General features: G+C 44.4%; 2 protein-coding genes and 2 long non-coding RNA genes across 6 annotated transcripts in view; 1 reads left to right on the top strand and 3 right to left on the bottom strand.

Moving 5' to 3' along the window:
- Positions 1-4,313, bottom strand: part of TM9SF3 (transmembrane 9 superfamily member 3) — a 49,311-nt gene extending 44,998 nt beyond the window's left edge. Inside the window, exon 1 of the mRNA XM_055720589.1 lies at positions 4,089-4,313. Within this exon, the coding sequence (XP_055576564.1) occupies positions 4,089-4,298 (210 nt within the window). The 5' untranslated portion in view covers positions 4,299-4,313. The remainder of the gene's footprint in view (positions 1-4,088) is intronic.
- A 9-nt stretch (positions 4,314-4,322) lies between these two features.
- LOC114016488 (uncharacterized) lies at positions 4,323-7,901 on the top strand. The gene is made up of 2 exons (XR_008733857.1): positions 4,323-4,451; positions 7,273-7,901. It is a non-coding gene; the product is annotated as an uncharacterized LOC114016488 (long non-coding RNA).
- On the bottom strand, positions 4,705-7,275 carry LOC129736784 (uncharacterized). The gene is made up of 2 exons (XR_008733858.1): positions 5,157-7,275; positions 4,705-5,012 (listed from the first exon to the last, which is right to left on the bottom strand). It is a non-coding gene; the product is annotated as an uncharacterized LOC129736784 (long non-coding RNA).
- Positions 7,893-21,602, bottom strand: part of PIK3AP1 (phosphoinositide-3-kinase adaptor protein 1) — a 45,016-nt gene continuing 31,306 nt past the window's right edge. For all 3 annotated transcript variants that reach the window (XM_055720585.1, XM_055720586.1, XM_014281873.3), the window contains 9 exons: positions 17,461-17,556; positions 15,861-16,040; positions 15,003-15,065; positions 13,849-14,054; positions 12,172-12,244; positions 11,677-11,832; positions 9,873-9,943; positions 9,587-9,696; positions 7,893-8,508 (listed from right to left, as the gene is read on the bottom strand). In XM_055720585.1, the coding sequence (XP_055576560.1) occupies positions 8,454-8,508; positions 9,587-9,696; positions 9,873-9,943; positions 11,677-11,832; positions 12,172-12,244; positions 13,849-14,054; positions 15,003-15,065; positions 15,861-16,040; positions 17,461-17,556 (1,010 nt within the window). In that variant the 3' untranslated portion in view covers positions 7,893-8,453. The remainder of the gene's footprint in view (positions 8,509-9,586; positions 9,697-9,872; positions 9,944-11,676; positions 11,833-12,171; positions 12,245-13,848; positions 14,055-15,002; positions 15,066-15,860; positions 16,041-17,460; positions 17,557-21,602) is intronic.

Raw genomic sequence — 21,602 nt, forward strand, 5'->3', positions numbered from 1 at the left:
GAGGACTACAACTACCAAATCTTACGTGATGATTCAGCAAAATAAATTCAATTTGAGATAGTTTCTTTCAGAAAGCATGCAATTTTACTCTATTTCTCAAGTTGAAGTTTGGAGTGAGGCTTTCCACAATTTCGTTTCTTGAACACCAGCACACTTTTCAGGGGAAAAAGGACCAACGTTATCTGTTACTGGGAGAGCAAAGCTGCAGAAGCAGGACAGGAAATAAAAGAGGCAGCAAGGAAGACTCAACCGGCAAGTAATATCCCAGGCTCCTAGTCCCCAGTATCATACAGATATTCTATCTATCAAGCACTGTAATAATACTCAAGTATTCGCAGCTTACATCCATGGTCTATTAAACTGTGGATTTCAGCCTCACACTCTTCTTCAGATAAAGCGGGTTATTTCTAGTAACACCTCTTCATTTCTCTCTGAATTGTAGGTCTCACCAAACTGTGGCTAGAACTGTACCAGCAGCACAGCCTAAACTCTTGTACAAGCAGTCCTTTCACTGTTACACTTCCTAGATGCACACGGTTGCTCAGGCACACCACGACCTGCTTCTGTGACATTTATTTCACCTCTTCAAAATGGAACCATGAGAACTTCAAAAAGGAATCAGGCTGCTCGTCTGCACACAACTTTGTATGCAAAGAGGTATTTTACATGCACTGAAACGTTTTGCAGTGTTTTTCTGACAATTTACAGATACTGTATAGATTTCATAATTTTATGTATTAATTTTAAACAAGTTTTACAGACTCAGGGCTTTAACATAGTTCATCAGGCTAGAAGTCAAACAAAAATGCTTTTCTCAATCATTACAAAGTAGGAGTTCTGCTACATAGCACAGGCTGGGTTTTGTTTATTTTTCACTGATTGTCATGTACTTTTACGCTTACAGAGCACTGTAATTAAACTGAAGCAACGTTAAAACTAAAATGTTACCTACTCCCTAGACTGCTCCCCTACAACAAATCCCCAGGATATTCAGAATATTTCTACATTTTGTCTATTTTATCATCAACTCCAGCAAGTCTAGCAGCAGACGATGCGAAGGCAAGCACCAGGCAGGAGCCCACCAACCCTGCTTTTGCAGGATCAGCATATACTGTGATAAGGCCACCAATACCTCATCTATACTATCACTTTCACAAGTAAAAGGCCAACTGTCAAAAAAACGGTGCATCAGAATACAGGCAAAAAGCAGGGAAGCGACACACTCAGAAGCAGCAAAGTTAAAGAACCAGCAGACAAGTTTTCAATTAGTTTCTGGGAAGTTCTGTTGTGGTCTGAAGTTACATTGCTGCACTATCTTTTGATAACTGAGATTTTAAATGCTGTGTCAAATCCCAATTTCTCTTCACTTACCATTGATTTTTAAATACCCAAGTCTTTATATTATAATTGTATTTATAGTATTCTTCCCCTAAGGAAATGCAGACACCATTTTTAATAGCTGATTCAAATTTAAGATAAAGGATTTAGCTGCTGATCCCATGAAGCTATCCATACCCAACAGCTCCAGAAACGCTAGTACTTATAGTCCTGGAGCTTCATGCATGTCCTCTCACAACTACCTTATATAATATTTGCTTATGCAGCCCTACAGTTATAAAGGACACACAGAAAACATTAACAGCCAATTTATATTAATACAAAAATATGTATTAAAGCACATGTATGTTTTAAGTGTTGTACACTATTATGTATTATAGCAGCACTAAAGGAACTAAAAAAATAACCTGCTAACACAGAACATTAAACACTTAAGTCAGTACTTCTAAATATTCAGTATGCTCAGTACAGATAAGGCCCTGTACACTGGCAGTTAAAAGTCAACTGTGGCAAGATGTAAGGACATGCCTTCACCCAGACACGACCAAATGCTGGGGCACAAGCCTTTGCACAACAAAGTACTAATAAGGAAACAGCAGTGCATAACGGTGTGTATACCTATGAATGTGATTCAAGTCTTAAAGTTAGTGAAAATTTACACTTTGAAGTTACGGAGTCCTGGATCAGCATACTACTGTTTCCCCTCCACTTCCCCAAAAGCGATCAGAGCCTCCACAATGTAATAAAGCACTTTCATTATAGAAAGACAAATCTTCCAACTGTAATCATACCCAAAACTCGGATTCATTAAAACGCAGTATTTAAGGACCACGTACTTCAGGATCCTAATGTCAAAATCAGCATACTACTACAAAACCCCGGTTAAGTTTCATTCACACTATTAACGCTTCCACTCCAATCTCCTGTACAATATTAAAGCATCAAAATAAGCAAGGAAACAGCCTTCCAAAAAAAGGTAACTGCCTTCTTACATCAGCTATTCCCAACCTGTCACGTGATGTTACTAAACTGGACACCATGTGAACGAGAATACTAAACCATGAGACAGAGTAATGATCTTGAAGAGCTGTGCAATTTAGATGAAAAAACGACAAGCTTTCAAAAGGAGTTTGTGATTTCGATTGGGAATTGTTTAGGTAATCATTCAGAAGACCTAAAAACCATCAGAAATCACTTTTGAGGGGAGAGCTGAAAGATAAATACGTTCAATGACAGCTTTATGAAATACTTTTTTCCCCAGAAGACTGCCAATACTAAATGGATAATTAGGAAACGCTCAGGTCATACAGCCTTTAAGATAAAACACAGTGCTATGCTTAAAACCATTCCACCTCAACAGAAATCTAACCCTAAAACACAGATTCAGCAACAAAACCGAGACCTAAGGTAGTTCAAAGACTATCTGTTCCTTGAAAGTACTCAATATTAGCTTAATTGTGTCATTAACTGCAGCACTGATAAATCCCATTAGCTTTTAAGGAATAAAGACAAGCCTGAACTGTTTTCAGGTCTTGTAAATACATGGAATTAGGCAACTAATTAACTAACGGTTATACAAAAACTATCAATGCTATTTATCTGTTTTATTAAAAACACTTACAAAGCTTACCATACCACACCCAGAGAGAGCCACCTTAAGAAACTGAGCAAGTGCTCACCAGCCAGGCTGCTCAAGAGCACAACAGTTCTACCAGACAGACCCTGTGTTTAATCATGGCCACGCTCCAATCCACCCCTCTTGTGAGGGAACAGGGACGGGTCTCAGCAACGTCTCGTTCCAAAACCACATCTCAGCTCATTCCACAGACCTCCCCCTCCCGCACCACAAGCCATGGGAAACATTGCTCCAATGCAACATCAGAAATTGATCAAGCACCAGTACTCGCTTCCAATGTAAAATCAGAAACTGGGGAAGCACCAGTACTTGCTTCTGATACAAAACTGGAAATTGATGAAGCACCAGTACCTGCTTCTGACGCAAAATTGGAAATTTGTGGAGCACCGGTACTTACTTCCTAGTGACCCTTTTTGGGTGCTATTGCAAGAGTTTTAGAAAAATTACCCTCATACCGATAAATGAGCACTCCAGACAGTGGTATGTTATGCACTCATTCTCCCCAGGGGTCCACGCCAGCGCTGCAGGCCCGAGAGCCCCCTGCCCTGCGGTCACTGCCCAGCCCCGCACCAGGCCACAGCTGCCTGTCCCGGAGGCGAGCTGTCACGCCGCGGCGTGTCCCCACGGCGCTGCCACCGCGCAGGCAGCGCAGAACCGCGCTCCGGCTTTGACTTTCTGTTCGGAGGCAAAGCAAACACGCTCCCGGAAGGCCGGGCCGCTCCCGCAGCGCGCCCGGCCCACAGCCAACAGCCCTGGCCAGACAGAGCCACACACCTGCCGGGGCTTTATCTGCTCCAGGAAAAGGTGGGACGCGGGAGACGGCGCAGCGCGCCCGCCCGCGCAGCTGCCGCGCAGGCGGCCGGCTCCCGGGCGGCCCGACCGGATCGGAGCGCCCCGGCACCCGCCACCCGGGCCCGCCTCAGCCGGCACACACAGGGCACGGCCCGACCAGCGCCGCCAAGCCAACCCCAGCGGCGGGGGACCCCGCGGGGCGGCCGCGCCCGCCCCCCGCCCCGCCGCGCCCCCCGCCCCGCCGCCCCTGGGCGGCGGCAGGGCCGGCGGGCGGGGAGGCCGCGGCCCGGAGCCCCCCCGAGGAGTGCGGGCCCCGCCTCACCGTGTGCTCGTGCTCGTCGGCGCGGGCGCGCAGCGGTAGGCCCGGGAGGAGCAGCAGCAGCGCGGCGGCCGCGCAGAGCCGCAGCCCGGCCGCCGCCATCTCGGGCCTCGGCGTCCCCGCGCACGCAGCAGGCCCCGCCGCGGAGCCGGCCCGCGCCCCGCCGCCAACGCCGACCTGCGACGCCACTTCCGCTCCGCCCGGCCACGTCATCCGGCCGCACGCCGGAAGCGGGGCTCTACGGCGGCCGCACGGGGCCGAGCCGGGCGGCGGGACGGGCTGCGGCCTCCAGAGGCGCCGCGGCCTGCATGGCGGCCGCGCTGGGGCCCGGCGGTTTCGGTGGCGCGGGGCATTACTGTGCAGCTGGTAAGGCCGCAGCATATCGAGCAGCGGAACGAGGTAAAGCCGCTCGAGAGCGGCGCGGCGCCAGGCCGCCCGCAGGCCCTGCAGAGACAGGCGCCCCCGTTCCCTGCGGCGCTGGGGGGCGAGCGGGGCCGCCCCGGGTGAGAGGCAGGGGGGCGAGGCTGCCCTCGCACCCCGCCGCGGGTCAGCCTGGCACGCCTGGCCGGGGGACTGAAGGAGCGCAACCCGCCCCGCCAAATTAAAAATAAAAAAAAACCCAAACCAAACGGACATAATATTAAAAGAAATACAGGGGCTACACCCTCTTCTCGGGTGTGGCACAAGCCAACAAAAGAATAGACCAGATGGTGAGGATGCAGGTGCTGCTCTGTGGTGTTAGGAACAATGCGAAAAGGGACATCCTAGTCATCACTGGCCACCATGCCGCACTAAATGCCTCTACCCCTGTAGTCTTATGCATTCAGTCTGCCTTCCCCGAACGTGTTCTAGTAAGCTACATTTATGTGAAGCCTTTTCCAGATAGTACATTTGCCATCTCCTGCCTAGTTCATAGAAGCAAGGTCCCTGTGGAGAGAGATACTTGTCAAAACCCATTCAAAACCCATTTATATTTAAAAAAAAAAAAAAACCACACGCTGTAGACAGCTTTGATAACACCATATGTTTCTTTCTCGTTGTTGCATCTCAGTCCAAAACAGAGTAGCTTACCCTTGGGAGACAGAGAGGCAGCTTCAGCATCTTCAGTTTATTCAGTATGTAAGTCTCTCAGTCAACAAGAGGGCCAGCCAGAGCCATCTGCTGCAGCAGGCTCCATGAGGCACGCTGTACAAAGAGCAGTTTCCCCAGGCCAGCCAGCTGCCACCCGAGCATGGTGGATTGGTTGATGCCCTACAGGTGGCCAGGCCATTTACTTTTTACCATCAGTTTCATCATCTGTTCAGTCCTTGGGCTCTAATGTCCAACACACTTAATTCCCACGCCCCCCACCCCCCAGGCATACTCTGAGTAACCAACAATGTGGTTGCATGCAGTTTTCTTCTCTGGTCTCTTCTGAGCTTCAGTTTCAGTGCACTTCTCATCTTGGGTAGAAGCAACACACACTGCCCACTCAGCAGCACAGAATCCACAGATACAAGGACTCCACACATTGAGCCATGGGAGGCTTCGAGCAGCTACTTGAAACCCAACTCATGTGGGACAAACCCTTTGGCATCTTAAGAAGGTGGATCTCCTCTGGCCTGCAAGAGACTTGAAAGCTGTGTCTGCATCTGCATTGAACAGTGAAGCAATTTTAGTGCTTTTTCTTTTCTCTTGGATAGGGTGATAGTTTTCCTGTGTTTGCTGCACAGTGAGATCCCCAAGTAATCCAGAAGTTACAAAGAGAAAGTAAGACAGGAATGCCTGAGCTGCATCTTTGATTCCCCCAACTTAGGGAGTGCAGAAGGGTCCTGAACAGACCACAGCTGTAATATTTCTGAGCCCCAGCTGTCCCAGCTCACCTCTCCTCCAAACCAGAGCCCCACTAGCATTTGTTTTTATGTGACAGGTCAGGCTAAGGAAGCATGTAAGCTGCAAATAGGAGGAGGACCGAAAGGCTACTTACGAGCTACTTTGCAGCAATTAAGATAGAAGCCATCTCACTGCAGTACTAGCAATAAAAATCCAGTTCACAGCCATGTTACTAGGATTGTGCAAAGGCAAACACTCAGATATAGTGCAGATAAACCCCTCCTGCAGAAGACATTTGGCTTTCACATGCAGGGGCTGCAGAATTAAAAATTAGCTGGGGAAGATGGATCCATGCACGGCTTCAGTCCAACAGCTTTGAAAGGAAGTCTTCTGCATGACACACTTTAACATTTTGCTCTTCCCTTCCTGCCTTGTTAGTTTTCCCCATATCCTACATTTTTACCTTATGTTGTGCCTGGCAAATGCGAAAGGAGATAAAATTCCTCTATCACACCACAGCTCCAAGCTCTGGAGCACAGCTGCAGCCAATGCTAAGGAGATGGGGAACTTCTGAGCAAAACCAGGGAGCTGTGTCCAACCAAAACATGTGGCAGCTGAAGACAATCAAGCTGTTGAATTTCCTCTTTATTTCTTTTATCCCCACTTCTTTCACTTATCCATGCTACCATTTTCCTCACTTTAGCACCAAAACTTCCTTCTCTGCTTCCAATTTGACCAAATAGTGTTGGGAACTTTGTTCTATTCCAAGAGGAGCACAGGAAGGCAGCTCCCACCTCACTGTTCCCCTGGCTACTGTGAACAAAGAGCAAACTGTCAGTGAGAGCCTGTAGCATCAAGAGTTACTGGAGAAGGAAGGCACTGAGGTCTTTTAAAAACAAGAGGGGAAAAGAAAAAAAAAAGTAAAAGGTCACTTCTGTAGCTATAGGCCTGCAGTACAACACTTGCATCCCTTTATCATCAAAAGGAGAGGCTATATGAACTGCATTTGGAATCATACCCTATGCATTTAATGTGCAGATGATATTTAGCTTACACCTATACCCCTGAGTGCAGCAGGGGCTTCTCCACTGTCATTCAGTGCTGGCTGAGTCACAGTTGCCGTCTGTTACTCCTACAGTGCTGCACATTGGCTTTGCCACACTGCAAGAGAAAGGAGCTGTAACTCTGCCACCTGCTCCCTTACAAATTAAGGGGAGCTTACATGACCAGACAGAAGCTTTGTGTGTCATACACGTACCTGAGGGATCACCTAATACAGACCTATCTATGTCTCTCAGGGCTGGAAGAGGGGGAATAGCTTGAAAACCAAGTAGGTAATGATGCTTAATTCTCTACCCTGAATGTTATATTGCAGAATTCCCATCAGCGTCACTCATGGACAACCGGAGCCCTACACTTGTCCCCCAAGGGCCAGGATATGCACACAAGATGACAAGGCCTGGAAGAAAAGAAAGTTTGAAAACCCAAAAAAGCCCAAAACACCTCACTTCTGTCAATTGAGTCCCTTGAGATGAGGAATCAAAATTAATTTCTGCTCTACATGCTTTCTGTGTTTGGAACACAGAGAGCTAAACCAGGAAGCTCTCCTTAAATTTGTAAGGCCTCGGGCAGAAAAGAGGCTGGACACAGCCGCTGCAGACAGAGCTATCGCAGGGCATGAAGTGAAATGCCTTCATATTGCTTCTACAGTGAATACATGTAAGAGATAGAGAACACAGCATTGCTGCCAATTCCCGTCTCTAATTTGAGAGTTCAGTCACTGACTTCAAGTAACAATGTACCCACCCCCTCCCCAAAAATGTTTAAACAGAGCTGTTTTGTGATGCAGCAGGTCCCTTACCAGCTGCTGTGGGAATTTTCACGGTAAACGCAGCATGCACAACCACCCTGTTAATGTCTGTCCGCTTCAGGGAGGGGAAAGGGGAAGGTGTTTTCAAGGCTGTATGCAAAATAACATAATTGAATAAAGACAAATTCTCATCCTCTAGTGGTTTAATGATTACTGGAGGGAGATTCTACATGTTCTGAAAGGTCAGCATGTCTGTACCCAAAACACTATGTCAAACAGCGGTACAATCACCAGCTCCTGCTGTAATAAGTGTTCTTCAAACAAAGTCTTTGAAAAACTTATTTCCTTTACTTTTTCAAGCAGGTTTTCCAATGAAGCCCTTGTAGGTTGTATCAGGAGTTCTGATAACAATGCTTATCAGGATTTAGTTTCTAAAAGGGCACACGTTCTTCTCGGGCGAAAGGAAACGTCATGTCGGTGCAGGGCTGCCAAGACACACAGTGTTCTCCTTTCCAACCATGAAACTTTTGCTTGAAGTCCCAAAGCACCAGAACTTCTCCAAGCAAAAAAGTTCTAGAAGGCCAAGAAGTCTCAATGAAAATCATGGGAAAAGTCACTGTAGCTTTAGGGAAGAGGAAGGGGATGAAAACATTTGGTTCCCACTTATAAATAATTTAAGACAGCCCAAAACTATCTGTACACACATAAAACCAGGAAAATCTCATATTCCACAGATGTTGAGAGATTCAGCGACCTCTTGGGGGCACAGGTGGCGGATAAAAGCCTTCACAGCTTACAGGCCTATAAAAAAAGAATACAAATGCATTAAAAAAAATAGTCAAGAATAAGGTTCTGGAACTACACGTTGCATGCAATAACATCGTATGTAAGAATACTGTACAAGCAATAGCCATACGAGAAAAACAGGCTATCAGTGAGTGATTCAGCAACAGAGCAGATGCCAAGGTGCCTGTTCCTAAGTTATTTCTTCTGCTCTTCAGGTGCAGTAATTCTACTATTACTAGAAAGGGATGCTATAATACTTGGCTGGAGTAAAACTCTGATAGTACAGTAACTTTCTCCTGAAAATTAGATGAAAGGCAGCAGAAAAATCAAAAAGATTTAAAATCTTTTTTTCAAACTAACTACAGGTATATTCCAGCTATATTCTTGCCAGAGCTCAGCCAACATACAGAACTTACTGCACCCACAAGTTAGTAATTACTATATTAACAGCTGGAGAATTTTATTAGCATCTGTACTTAGATAAGCTTCTCGGGCCCTGGACTTCATAGACTTGCACTGGCTGGACTAAAGGAATGTTTGCAAGTTACTTAAGTTTGTGGTGATCTGATCAAATCAAGGCAAAACCCCTCAACACCTTTCATAAAACCAGTGCAGGTCTATCTTTGAGGCCAATCATACATGTAAACAAGTGTGCTTTGGAAAGATCCGAAACTTGTAAAAAGAAAAAAAGAGTCCAAAGGAATGCCAAAAGGGAATTCCCTCCGCATGATGCTGATGTATGTTCCAAGAGGATCTTCTCAGGAGGATCAAGGTACTATGTCCCTGCCAAGGACAGAATGCTACTCCACCCAGGTCAGTCTTACTATGGCAAGCGTGTGCTTCAATAGTGCTGCCCCTTGCAGCATGTGAACCACAGTAACAACACTGCAACAGGCATGTTACCAACCAAGGAAAACGAGAAAGTACTACAGATGAGAAACGAGGATCTTAAAATTCCTAACAACCTGTGTTCGTAAGTAATAGTCTGGGTAGATTTTGCTGAAAGACACATTCGCTTCCCGCCTTGCTTTCTGGCCAAGGCTTCCATATTGATTCACTGAAAGCTCACATTTGAGCTCCATTTTAGCTTTACCTGCTTGCACCTCGAGGAGGCACTCTGGGAGGCCTTTCTGGGAAAGGCAGCCTCTCTGCTTGGTGAGCAACAGGGCTGCGGCTCCTAGTTGTTTCTGTGACTTCATTGTCCTACAAAATGGAGAAAAGAGGTTACAGACCAACGGAATTTGGTTCTTGTTAGCTTGGAAGTGACTGCATTTTGCCATTTCTGCAAATGTAATGCCATCCCTGAGCTCCTTTTGCATGAAAACAAAGCCATGTACTGAAGGACAGCAGACCAGTGTATAGCAGAGGTGAGAGCTTACCTCACTGTCCCCTTCCATCCCACTGCTGACACTCAATATGCTCCGAGTGCTGGAGCGGTTACTTGCACTACCTGGAGTAAGCAAGCAAGAGAAAACAAACTGATTATTAAATCCTGGTGATTCAACTGCATATCACTAACGCAGGACTCCCTCTAACCTCATGCTTACCTCTTGTGCACATTTTTTAATGCTTGTTTAGACTAATTCCACTGTTGTTTTTCACATGTTCGGGATCCAAATGGCATGTTCATACAACACAGACCACAAGGCTAAACCATTCCGTTTTGCTTGCTTTCTAGCAATTTTCTGCCTTATCTAGGTCTGGGCTTCTGGCTGAATACTCACAGCCATAATCTAACTGAAAGGATCCAGTGCCAGTATCAGCTGGCAAGATAGGTAAATACTTTCACAAGTGTTACATACCCAACATTTATGTATAGTTACATTACCAGCCCCCAGGTCCTTAACAACTGCATGGAGGTTGATGGTTCTGAGCAGTGTCACACATTCATTCCTGGAATAAGTGACCACTTGAGAGGTTATTGTTCCCAATAGCTGTTTAACACCTCTCACAAGAATCCTTACTCATCACAGGAATGTTTCCTAGTCTGTTTCAGAGCTAAAAAATGACAAGTTTGTTTAAACAATCTTCAGCAACCATTTATGCAAACCCATTTAACTTGCATAGTCTCAGAGTACGGGACATTTCTGCAATCAGTCACGCTGTCTCTGAAGGGGACAGCAACTCACAAACATACCCTATGCTGCTATGGCTGGTTTCAGTCATAAATACATCATTGTTCTACAGGGCTGTGCAATGCTGGGACACCAATGTTCAGAAACACGTACATTGGAAAGGGAGGCTAGAGAGGTTTCTTCATAAGATGCAGTCTCTCCCTAGCCTTGGTGAGATAGCTCTAATTATCAGCTGGTACAAACAGCTGCACTTAGGAGTGCTAAATAACTGTGTTAGGGTCTGTCCTCACAATCATGACATGGGAAAGAGAGCCAAGCTGCACAGAGCGAACTCTGCAGGGTCACTAACATTTCTCTCACAACTGCTTATATGCAAGTTACTGGCTCAAGCAGCTGCCTCTGGCACCTTGCCCTGGGTGTGTGCCAGCTGCATCTTGCCAAGAGCCACAAAGGCAGTAACCTCACTGGGACTCAGTTTCCCTTTCAGAGGACCAAAATGAATTAATGATTTCTGCAAGGATTTCTCATGCAGTAACAGTGAGAATGCAGGTATTTAGTTTGCACAAATTAAACCTAATAAAAAACAAAGATAATAAAAGTGTGCAGACTGTCCAAGTCACTCAAGAGGTCCCACAGTTACCAATGAAAAATGCTGTCCTTTATCTACAGCAATTGATTTATCTACAGCAATTGAGGAAACACCCAGCCTGCAATATAACTATGCCCTTCAGACCAGAAGAGCACACTCTTGCTGAGAGTCACAGCAAGGGAGCATCCTTTTTTCTGAGCGCAGCTGCCATCTACTTTTTAGAACTGAAGACAGGTGATATGCCTGTCTGAGAATGCTCAAGGGAATCTTTTGCTCAGCTTTCAGGTTCTCCTTCTGCAGAGAGGCAGACACAAGATGCCCAAACCACTTGATGCACCTGGAGTTGCTTTTAGAGTTTTGAGAACAGCAGCCTGAGGCATGCAGGTTTTGGGGTGGCAGTGTCAGTACTAGCATTCAGGAATGTAAGTCCTGTCCCCTGAGCTGACTCCAGAGTCAGACTGGGGAAGTGGTTTTCATCCAGCTTTTCTGTAGAGAGGGTGACACTCAGGGTTTGCTTACTTGTTGTGCTGGATGTGCTTTCTGTTTTCCAGTCTCCTCGCTTTAGCTCCTTTTTTGGTGGGAAAACATTTCTCCTGGGGGTATATTCATATATTCCACACTCTGGTCTCCCCAAAGTATTATGAGAATGTCTAATGGGTACTGTAATTTCCAAATCTGAAAGGGAAAATGAACAGCTCAGAAGAGACTATGCAAGCACAGCCTCTGAGAGACAGCTTTGTACCTGAGAACAAAGTTAAACACATAAGTCACATAAAGGCAATCATAACTGAACACAAAAAAATCAAGATTTGCTCCACAGATGTGGGCATCCTTTCCTCAGTCTGGGAAACTGAGGAGTAAAGCAACTTCCTATGTTTTAGCCAACAGGCACATGGATATGAGTATCAAAATATCACAGAACTACAATACACACTGAGACATTTCTGCCTGAAGAGCCTACTAATATTGTTAGTTGCTTCATTACCAGAGAATGTCACAACCAGAGACTGTTACCTGCACTTTTGTCTTTTTTTTGCTTCTCCATTTGCCTCCTCGTTATGCTGTCTCGTAGTCGCTTCAGATTTTCCTAGAAACATCACAAAATATTCTTTTCAGGGCTTTGGATACAGAAGGATGAGCAGCTTTCTGACAATACCAATATTGTATTTCAGCTAACTTTGCAACCAAGCTGTAATAAAGCCTGTTAGACCTGGCTGAAGTCCAAACCGTGTCAACAGGTTTTAATCTATTCCCTTCAGAAATCCACATGTGCCTTTCAGAAGCCAAGTTTTTTCAGATGTTCATTGTGTATGCTAAGGTCAAGTTCACAGACTCACTGGCAGTTGCAGATAACCAGCATATTTGGTTTATAACTCCCTCTATTTTGTTTCCACTGTGACACTGGCACAGAAACAAGATCCACGATCAAGTAACTGCACAGTCCTTTCTGTACTGATGAACAGATAATCCTGACTGCAGGGACAGAGGAAGGTGCCACATCCCAGACTGTGAGGGACAATTCAGAAAGAATTCAGGATATCCCCATTGAAGCAAGAAGGGACACCTAGAAATGTAACTGGGAGCAAAGTCTCTTCACTATTGTGTGGCAGCATACTGCAACTTACAGCAAGGAAAGGGGGGGGGGGGGGGGGAGACAACTGTTACAGCAAGGAAATATGTACACACGTAAGTGGGCAAAAGCCCTGAATAGGTGGAAAAGCAGGCAGAGCAATTGTTGTACCATGAGGCAAGACCCGGAGCACAGACTTTGACAGTTGCTCATGGGATGGGCCACAGAGCATGCTGCTTCATCTCTGCTACAGACATCTACTAAAGTAGCACTGCTTTCTTTATGGGCAGAAGGAGGGATTCCTCTGACTGTTTCTGGGTAGAGGACCCACCCTTCCAAGTGAGAATGGGAAGGAGTATAATCTTGGCTTTGTTCTGACAGCTCCCAAAACAGTGTCACATACCACAGACCAGCACCTCAGGTGTGAGAGCAGGCTGCCACAGCATGAACAAAAGGCTCCAAAAAAAGCAGGCCATGGTTTTAAAGCAGGAGCCCCACTCTAACTTAAGAATGGAAATTTTAAACTATGACTGCTAGTTCCACCAGTCATTATGTTGCTGCTGCCAACGTAGTGACTCTCTCATTCAGCTAAGCCACCAAAACACACTTCCACTATGACTGTTGCTAGACCTTGCCCAGCTGCAAAGAACAGGTAGTCCTGGAGCCATCAAACACCCAGGGAGGGATGAGACCATCTACAAGATAGGACTTTAGAGCCCATACACCATCTGGGACACCGAGTCTTCATTAATCTGAAAAGGATGAAAACTGACAAGCTAAATGTTCATCTCAGAAGTTCCCTGCCAGCAAGTAGGTGCTAGGTGACCTCTAGAAAGGTAATTCATCCAACTGGATTTGGCCCAATTTCTAGCGTACCAATCTCCAAAAACTAACAATACTACTTGCAAGACAAACAGAACTGTGAAACAGCTACCTGCTTGCTGCTGCATGGGAACAGCCCCTCTGAGTCAGGAGAGAGCTCTGCTAGCTGGGGGACTGTGTTGGCAATCTTCCTGCTCCGACCCATTTATATGTGGGAATAAACATACGCACACTGAACAGCTTGTGATATATACCTAGAGAGACAGCTGTATTTCTTAAACAGTGGAATAAGCCTGTACCTGCTGGAACCGGAACGATTCTGATCTCTTTTTCTGGTTCAGTTGCCACTCCTTAAAATGAAGTACAGCTTCATCAACAGTGAGTATGCCCATTTTCACCTGCTCCTGTAATGTAATCAGTTGCCGTTGACCCGGGGTTTTCATTCCAGCGAATGGATCATATATGCTTGATTGAGACACGTCCCTTACAGGCCTGACTACTGTCTCTGAAGAGAGAACACCACAGAAAAAAATTATTGAACTTTTGGCATCTGAACTCCTCACTGAATACAAAGCACCCTTGATACAGCAGAGATGGAAAGAAAAAAAAATATCATTACAGACCAAATGTTTCCCTAACCAGAAGAATGTTCTGTCCTTATGCCATCCTGCTATTTGTCAGGGCTAAAATTCCAGCTGAGAGGTAGCCTTGTACGCAAGTAATTTGCAGGAATAATCTCTGTTCTTAAAAACACAAAACAGCACAGAAGGTCCTCCTTAAAGTGCTCTGCTTCCTCACTAAAAAAAGTCTCTCTCTCCTCTCTCAGAGCTTTCACCTTGGCAGTCAAAAAGTTAGACTCTTCCTAGGTAATCTGTGCAGCATAACTCCAGAAACAGAAAGGTGAAAACTCATCCTACTGATGCTGGCATTTTGTAATTCATTTGCAACATAAAAAGGAGTTGCCAACCCATGAGTAAAAGCTCAGATGAGGTTTCCTGGCACTTTCATAGTGAACAGGATAAGACGTGAAGGAGTAAGGGCACAGTTTTGCAAATGCAGAGATAATGGCAAGCAGTTCACTAAAAGCTAAATCCCTGGAAATAAAAATCAACAGGCAGTGGCTATATCTGGAAGATCAAAAGTGGGACATCGACTTCATGAAGCAGTATGGGTCACAGCATAAAAAAGGACTTCAATGATCACTATGATCCTGGCTAACTCCAAGACAGGGGATAGGTACAGTATGTGATAACAGGGTACCCACCTCACACTCTGCAGTTATAAAAAGTTTCCAATCACGTAAGGTCAGAAAGGTTGGGTCATTCATGTAGGACCACTATCCCCAGAGCCTTGTAAAACAGACTGTTCTGTCACATTGCATACAAATGAAGCTACCTCAGCAGATTTGCTCTTGCATTACTGGAAAGATTTTCAGGGTGAACTTCTGACTTACCTTTCTTAACCCCTCCTCTAGGGACATAGAGATTCTCAGGTCTTTGAGCCTTCTGTGCAAAAACTGTAAAACAAACACTCTTTAGATACTGAAATGCATCTCTTGAAGACAGAAATAGCGAAGATGAATATGGGAAGCATACACAGTTCTGCACTGCATTGCAGCTTCTGTTACCCTACTAAGTCCACTGAAGAAAACAAGACATGGAGTTGTACAGTAGAACTCCCCTTCTACTGACCTCAAAGAATTTAGCTCAGCCACCTCAAAGAGAAATCTGGACATTCTTTCCCCACAGTCCTGTCATGGGGTGGGGAAGGAGAAGTCACTGAAATTATTCTCCCACGTTACTGTAGTTCTTGTTAGAACGTTAGTGAAACATGACCAAGATTTCCAAAACTGCCTATCAAACTGAGGCAGATTTCCTTTAAACCCCACCTCAGAGGGAGGTAATGAGGTATAGAATCATGGCCTACACAAATGCTATTGAATTAATAATAACATAACACAGCAGCAATGTCTCAATTATTAGCTTGTTTGTGTCCTTATAATATCAAGATCTTTCCCATTTAGTTGGATTTGTTTATACTGTTTGGGGGTAACCTGTCTTCCTACTGTTTTCAGTAAGAGCAAGTTCAGGACAGGAATTCAAGATACAACATCCCCACATTTTCAGAGTAGGCAGAAGATGAAAAATAGATCTGAAACTGGACTCCAAACATAATCCAGCTTCAGAGCCAAATAATCCAGAGGTCTCAAAAATGAGTACATTTTCTTGGTGTTTATTTGGCAGCTGGAGCCTGGCTCAAGGCCATTCTACAGTTGACTAGTCTACAGTTTACATCCTGGTACCCAACTCACTTTTGGAGATGTACAGCTCATTGTCCGGCTGTGGAGAGCTGGATTCTGGTCTTGGAACAGGAACTGGAGGTCTACTAGCCATTTCTTGTGGAAAAGTATCTTGTTTCACTGAGTAGTATACATCTTCACCATACCGCTGGTAAACTCCTTCCTCTGAATCTGGCACATCCAAGCTACTGCCTACAACAGAGTAGAGTCTGTAAGGAAAACAACTTGGCCACTTCACTGAACGCTGGATCCCTCTAGATGCACTGTGTACTATATTCTACCAAGCTGATCATTTCACAGGCAAAACCATCCAGATTTACAGTGACTTCAAAGTGCCAAAGCCCTTCAGAACAGGACTTGACGAAGTCATTAACATCTAGCAGCACGTAAGTGCTTGCCACTAAGCCTGTACCACCTGTTTTGGTGAAGGAACCATAGTGGAAAATCTTTTAAGAACTCAGGGAACAGTTCAATTAATTCCAGTTAATTAACATATTATGACAGTTAAGAAGTCAAACAGAGCACTGGTTTCCAAAAGCTACTCATGGTGGTCTACAAAGTACAACAGAGAATTATTCCTTTGTTTGAAGTGAGCAATCTCCACCAGCTGACAATGTGTTTGATCTCAGAACAATGTGTCTCAGAGGGGCCACATTTGCACTTAACAAGCCCAGCTACCATCATCTCCATTCTATTCTCACTCCTACTATGACTGCACAAATCATCAAATGCTGTCATACCTGAATTAAAAGCTAGCTAGTTTCCCTCCATTTGCATGTTAGCAAAAAGAATTAAGAGACCCCAGACAAACTTCCTACTCTGTTACCAAGTCACAGGTGAATACCCCAACCACTGGACTGACTTTCCTTTAGTGATGCTGTAACACTTGGTTAAGTCAATGCAATGGGACTGCCAGAGCCTTGGTGTTGGCAGGGAAAACAGAAGAAGTTAGCCCCAGATTTAATCTTGCTCTGAGTCCAGCTGGGTCATCCACAGAAAAGGTGAGCCTGTATGCCATGGAACCTGGTGAACCAGGAAAAAGGCAACCCAATCATGCTCAGTGGGGGTAGCATGGAGCTAAGGTCTGGCTTTGGTCCAAGAAGGCTGAGGGAGCAACTCAAGAGGCAGAGCATAGATCAGGTTTGGGAGCCAGCAGTTCTCTTTCTCTTTGCAGGCTGCTGTTTTCAATGGATGGCCTTCTGAATAAAGCATCTACATCAAAATTCATCACTAACTTGTGCTGCTTTACTTTATATGCAGCCTCTCCCCACAAGGGGAGCCTGCACCCACATCAAGACACCACAATTGCCATCACTAAAATAAGGAGGGAAGACAGCCAGTCCTGAATAGATACCAGCTGAGCACTTGCACTCACTGGCAGACAGGGACTGGAACTAGAAATCACTCCTATTTGGTAAGAAACTAACCACATTTGGGAAATCACCTCAAAAGCTGCTTTTTCTGTTGTGTCTCATTTGTACCCACCAAGGCAAAGCCATCCACGTCAAACAGTGGACTAGCTCCTATTCTTAATAGATCAAGGAGAAATCTTAAGTTCCATTTAATTACTTTAACTGTGCTACTACCACCCCTCTCTCCAAACAGGTCTCACCTTCTAAAAACTTGCGGAGCATTGAGTCTTTTGTAGTTAGAGAAACTTCATCTGCAGCAACTGGAGTGTCTGGTTTGGACTGAAGCATCTCTACATCTGAAAAAAAAAAATCAGACAGGTGAACCTGTTGATTATGCCCTTAAACATGTGGAACAACTTAATGTAATATAATAAAATAATGTGGTATTTCTGACTGGACCTTTGGTTTGTTGTGAAAATCAAAGAGGAAGCCAGGCAACTGATCAAACGTTTGCCTCAAAAAAGCCTCCTAAGTTGCTGTGTTCAATCCACTCTGCACAAATCTTTGCCAGCTGCCTGATGCTTATGCTTGAGGATGACTAATGTTGCTTATTGAGAAATTCTGATAAAGCTCCAAGCAGGCACTGACTAAAAGTTACTATTGAAAGTGTGTTGGCCAGGTGAAAGTTTTGGCCTCTGCACAGCGCACCCGGGAGGCCAAACTGAGTGGAAACACTGCAGCTTGGCAAAACAAGACATTAAGGGCAATTTAATTGCCCATGACACAGAAGATAGTATTTGTTTATTGGATAAAAGTCAAAACAGCCGGCTGAGTTACTTAGTTGGACTGGAAGGTGTTTAGAGGGTCAGATGATGATTTAGTACTGAGAAAGGAGTAACAGCAAACAATAAGATACTTTGTTAAGTCACTGCTTTAACATGAAGAATTCTGATTTTAAAAAAAGGTTTAACCTCACTGTAACCCTAAAACTAAAATAAAACCTTGGGTAACCAAGTAATGATATGAAAACTAAAAGGGATTCAAATAAATTATTGAGGCTTATTGTGAAGTATCTATTACTATGTAAACTAGACGGTTTGGGTTACATGACAGAATATGAAACATTTCTCTATAAATGTCTTTTTTATATTTACTGACCTTTCTTATTTTTTTCTTGCAAAGCTGAGAAGATTATGAGAAAGGGATAAGAATATGCTAGCATGATTTTGCTTTGTTAGAATGTTGTGGGGGTGAGGTTAAACAATAATTGTCAAAGGACCAACCGACAGACATGTGAATGCACCCAGCCTAGCTTTAACCTCACAGGATAACCCACCCCCAGCACAGCCACAGTGATACTGCATGCTGTGTGGACCAACCACTCCAGCAGCTTCTCAGGAATTCTGCAGTCCATGCCAAGTTGCATGCTGCTGCACCTAATCTGCTCACCACCAACCTAATATAAAGTTCACTTCAGTTATCACTGCACTACATGGAAGCACAGATTTGATATTTTAGCAACCTAAAGAATCAGCACTACAGACCCGTATTTTTTCTGCACAGCAATTTTTCCACCTTGCAGCCACCTTAATTATTTTCAACATAGCTTTTAGAAAAAAAACTGTGGCAAATACAGGCCCACAGGAAAGCCATTACTTCATGGCTTTGGGGGAAGAACACAATGTGGCAGGTGTGCAAAGTTCCTTTCATTCTCTGTGGATGGAACAGTATCTTCCCAGTTTTGGCTGTGCTCTGCAGGATTACTAAACCAGCAGTGCAACAGGACACTGCAGGGTTTGTTTTCTATCACATAGTCAATGTAGTTAAATTCACCAACTAATTAGCTCTCCTTAGAAGGCATGATTACCATCTCACCACCCTCTTGCACATGGGCCTGTCCTGCATACAGATGAGACCTAACATCTTACCCATGTACTAAAACTGAAACGGCGTTCTTGACTTTGTCAATGACACCTTCTGTTCCACTTGCTGCAAAAACAGGCTAGTGAGGAAGTGACAAGAAGGTGGCACACAGAAACGGAGTATCACAGGAAAGGTCACCAGATTTTCCTGAGGCTATTGGGGAACATTGGTCTGAAAGGTTAGCAGGAAGAGGGTAAAGTACTTCCTAGATGTCAGAATTTAGTAGCTAAAAGATACTTATTCAAAGAGTTTCAGTTTCCCTTTGCAGGGTTTAAAGCTTCAGAAGGGAGCTCAACCAACCTGCTAACAGACAGACGTACAGAAGATGAGTTATGACCTACAAACACTTCACAACAGCTAAAATATACGTGTGTGGGCACCTTTTAGAAAGTAGTAACACTCTTCCCCCTTTAAACATTTGCAAACACTAGATGCCAGGCATTCCTGCACATGAAGCAAGCTACCTCTTTACAGAGACCGGTCCTTTATTATGCAAGACAAAGGCTCCAATGTGTTGGCATAAATCAAACTCAAAGCTTTATAAGCAGTTATATTTTTGTGCATAATTATCTCAGTTTGCTCAAGGATGACAAGGAGCCTGCTGTTTCTTGCCTTAACTAAGGAAAAAATAAAAACCAGTGAGGACTGTGTTGAAAGCTTGGTCTCAAGAGAATAAAAATGGTGGAGGAGGGAGAAGATACGTGAGAGAGTAGAATAAGGGCATCACAACTTACTTATGTGAACTAACATCTACTCTTTACGTGCCGGAGGTCTGTAGATTACAGGACAATAGACTTTATTCAGCTGAAACTCTATAGGATAAAGGATGAAATCTCTGCAAAAAACTCACACTATCTACAGTCCAGGTGTCCACACAGGTCATAGATATGGGAACAGTGCTAAGAGTCTGGGCTGTTTCCACCAGCCATTGGCCACTGTCACTGCACTGTCTGACCTGGGACAGAGAAATACAGCCTAAAACAGCATAGTAACACACCGACACGCACACCAAGCAGTCTAATCTTCACCCAAAGCAAACAGGTTTTCAGCACTTTCAAGAGCCCTTGCTCTCAGACTCCCTCCTGCACACAATCCAGCCTACTCAAAATACTCTGTTTTGCAAAAATCAGCAGGTGAAAGGAAAGCAGAAAAAGCAAAGCACTTCATCTGAAGCTGTAGTTCATACTACCAGACTGATATGATGGAGATAACTCTCCCTTTTCGCTATTCAGCTAAATTTTGCTATCAGTGCATCTCAGCTAAATGACATTTACCTTAAACCTGCACCAACCTGGAGCATATTCTGGAAAGCTATGTTTGTCTTTACAGGTATTTGAGAAGTGTAATAAGAGGGAAGTGCTTTTCTGAAGACAGAACTATTAGATTTATGATAAGAAATTAAATAAGGCAATTCAATCTCATTATTAAAGAACAGCAAACAAGGTAATAGCAGGAGCTAGTAAGTTCCCACTGATTTGGTTAGGAGTATTTTATGACTTACACTGCTCAGGGCATTAAGACCTACCGGGAAAAGAATGCTCCCCTCCAGCAGAAGGAGAGGCAATGTTCTATAGCTGAAAAAAAAAAAAAACTTTTCCTTTGTTTTTGTTTGGTTGGGTTTTTTTAATTCCATCATTTATCTCAAAACTTAAAGGGACGATTAGCAACTCAACACAGGCGTGTGCAGCTCTTATGCAGCATCAGTTTAAGCAAAATTGGGCCCTTACACAGCTTCTGCGCTTTCTCTGTAAATGTTTCCCCAGGACCAAATGCAGAGAAAAAAAAAACAACACATGAAAATGCACTGAAAAATCAGAAGTGGGATGAAGGATACAAGAACCAACAGAACACTCCAGTATTCAACTATTTGCTACTACTTTTAACTCATTACAATGGCTCCAGTCCTGTGTACCTTATTCTCAGACCAGTTCCTGCCAGACAAATAAACCCTGTGGTACATAACTTTCCTTTGATCAGCCTCTGAAAAACTTTGGTGGAAGCACATCTTGTTAACAATAAATGGGCATGCTGCCACAGTACAGCTACACTTAAAACAGCCCAGGTATTGTCCTCTGCGCTGCAGCCGTAACTACTCACATAGGGGCTACTTGACCTGGAGAAAGTACCCCAGCAGAAGTTGATTACGATTTCCTAGTTTTTCATCCTCACAAACCTTTAAGTCAGTACAAAAGTTTGAAGCCTTTATTTGTGACGGCAGTTCTAAACCAGCCAGCACTCACACTGATTTCACGGAGGGTTTGCCCGTGTGCTGATATTCTAAATAATATTGAAACACCTTCACTTTGAGAGAACCAATCTAAGTGTCGAGCACCATGCCAATTTAACCTTACCTGTTACAATACAGGTGGATTTTAAGACAAGGTGTAAATATTCTTCAGGCAAAGACTAACAGACTACATAGGAGACTTTTACTGAAAATCTCTGCTTTTCTTGAGTGGAAGGTAACAGATTTGTGTGC

Source organism: Falco cherrug, chromosome 9, assembly GCF_023634085.1.
Source record: "Falco cherrug isolate bFalChe1 chromosome 9, bFalChe1.pri, whole genome shotgun sequence".
Lineage (NCBI taxonomy): Eukaryota > Metazoa > Chordata > Aves > Falconiformes > Falconidae > Falco > Falco cherrug.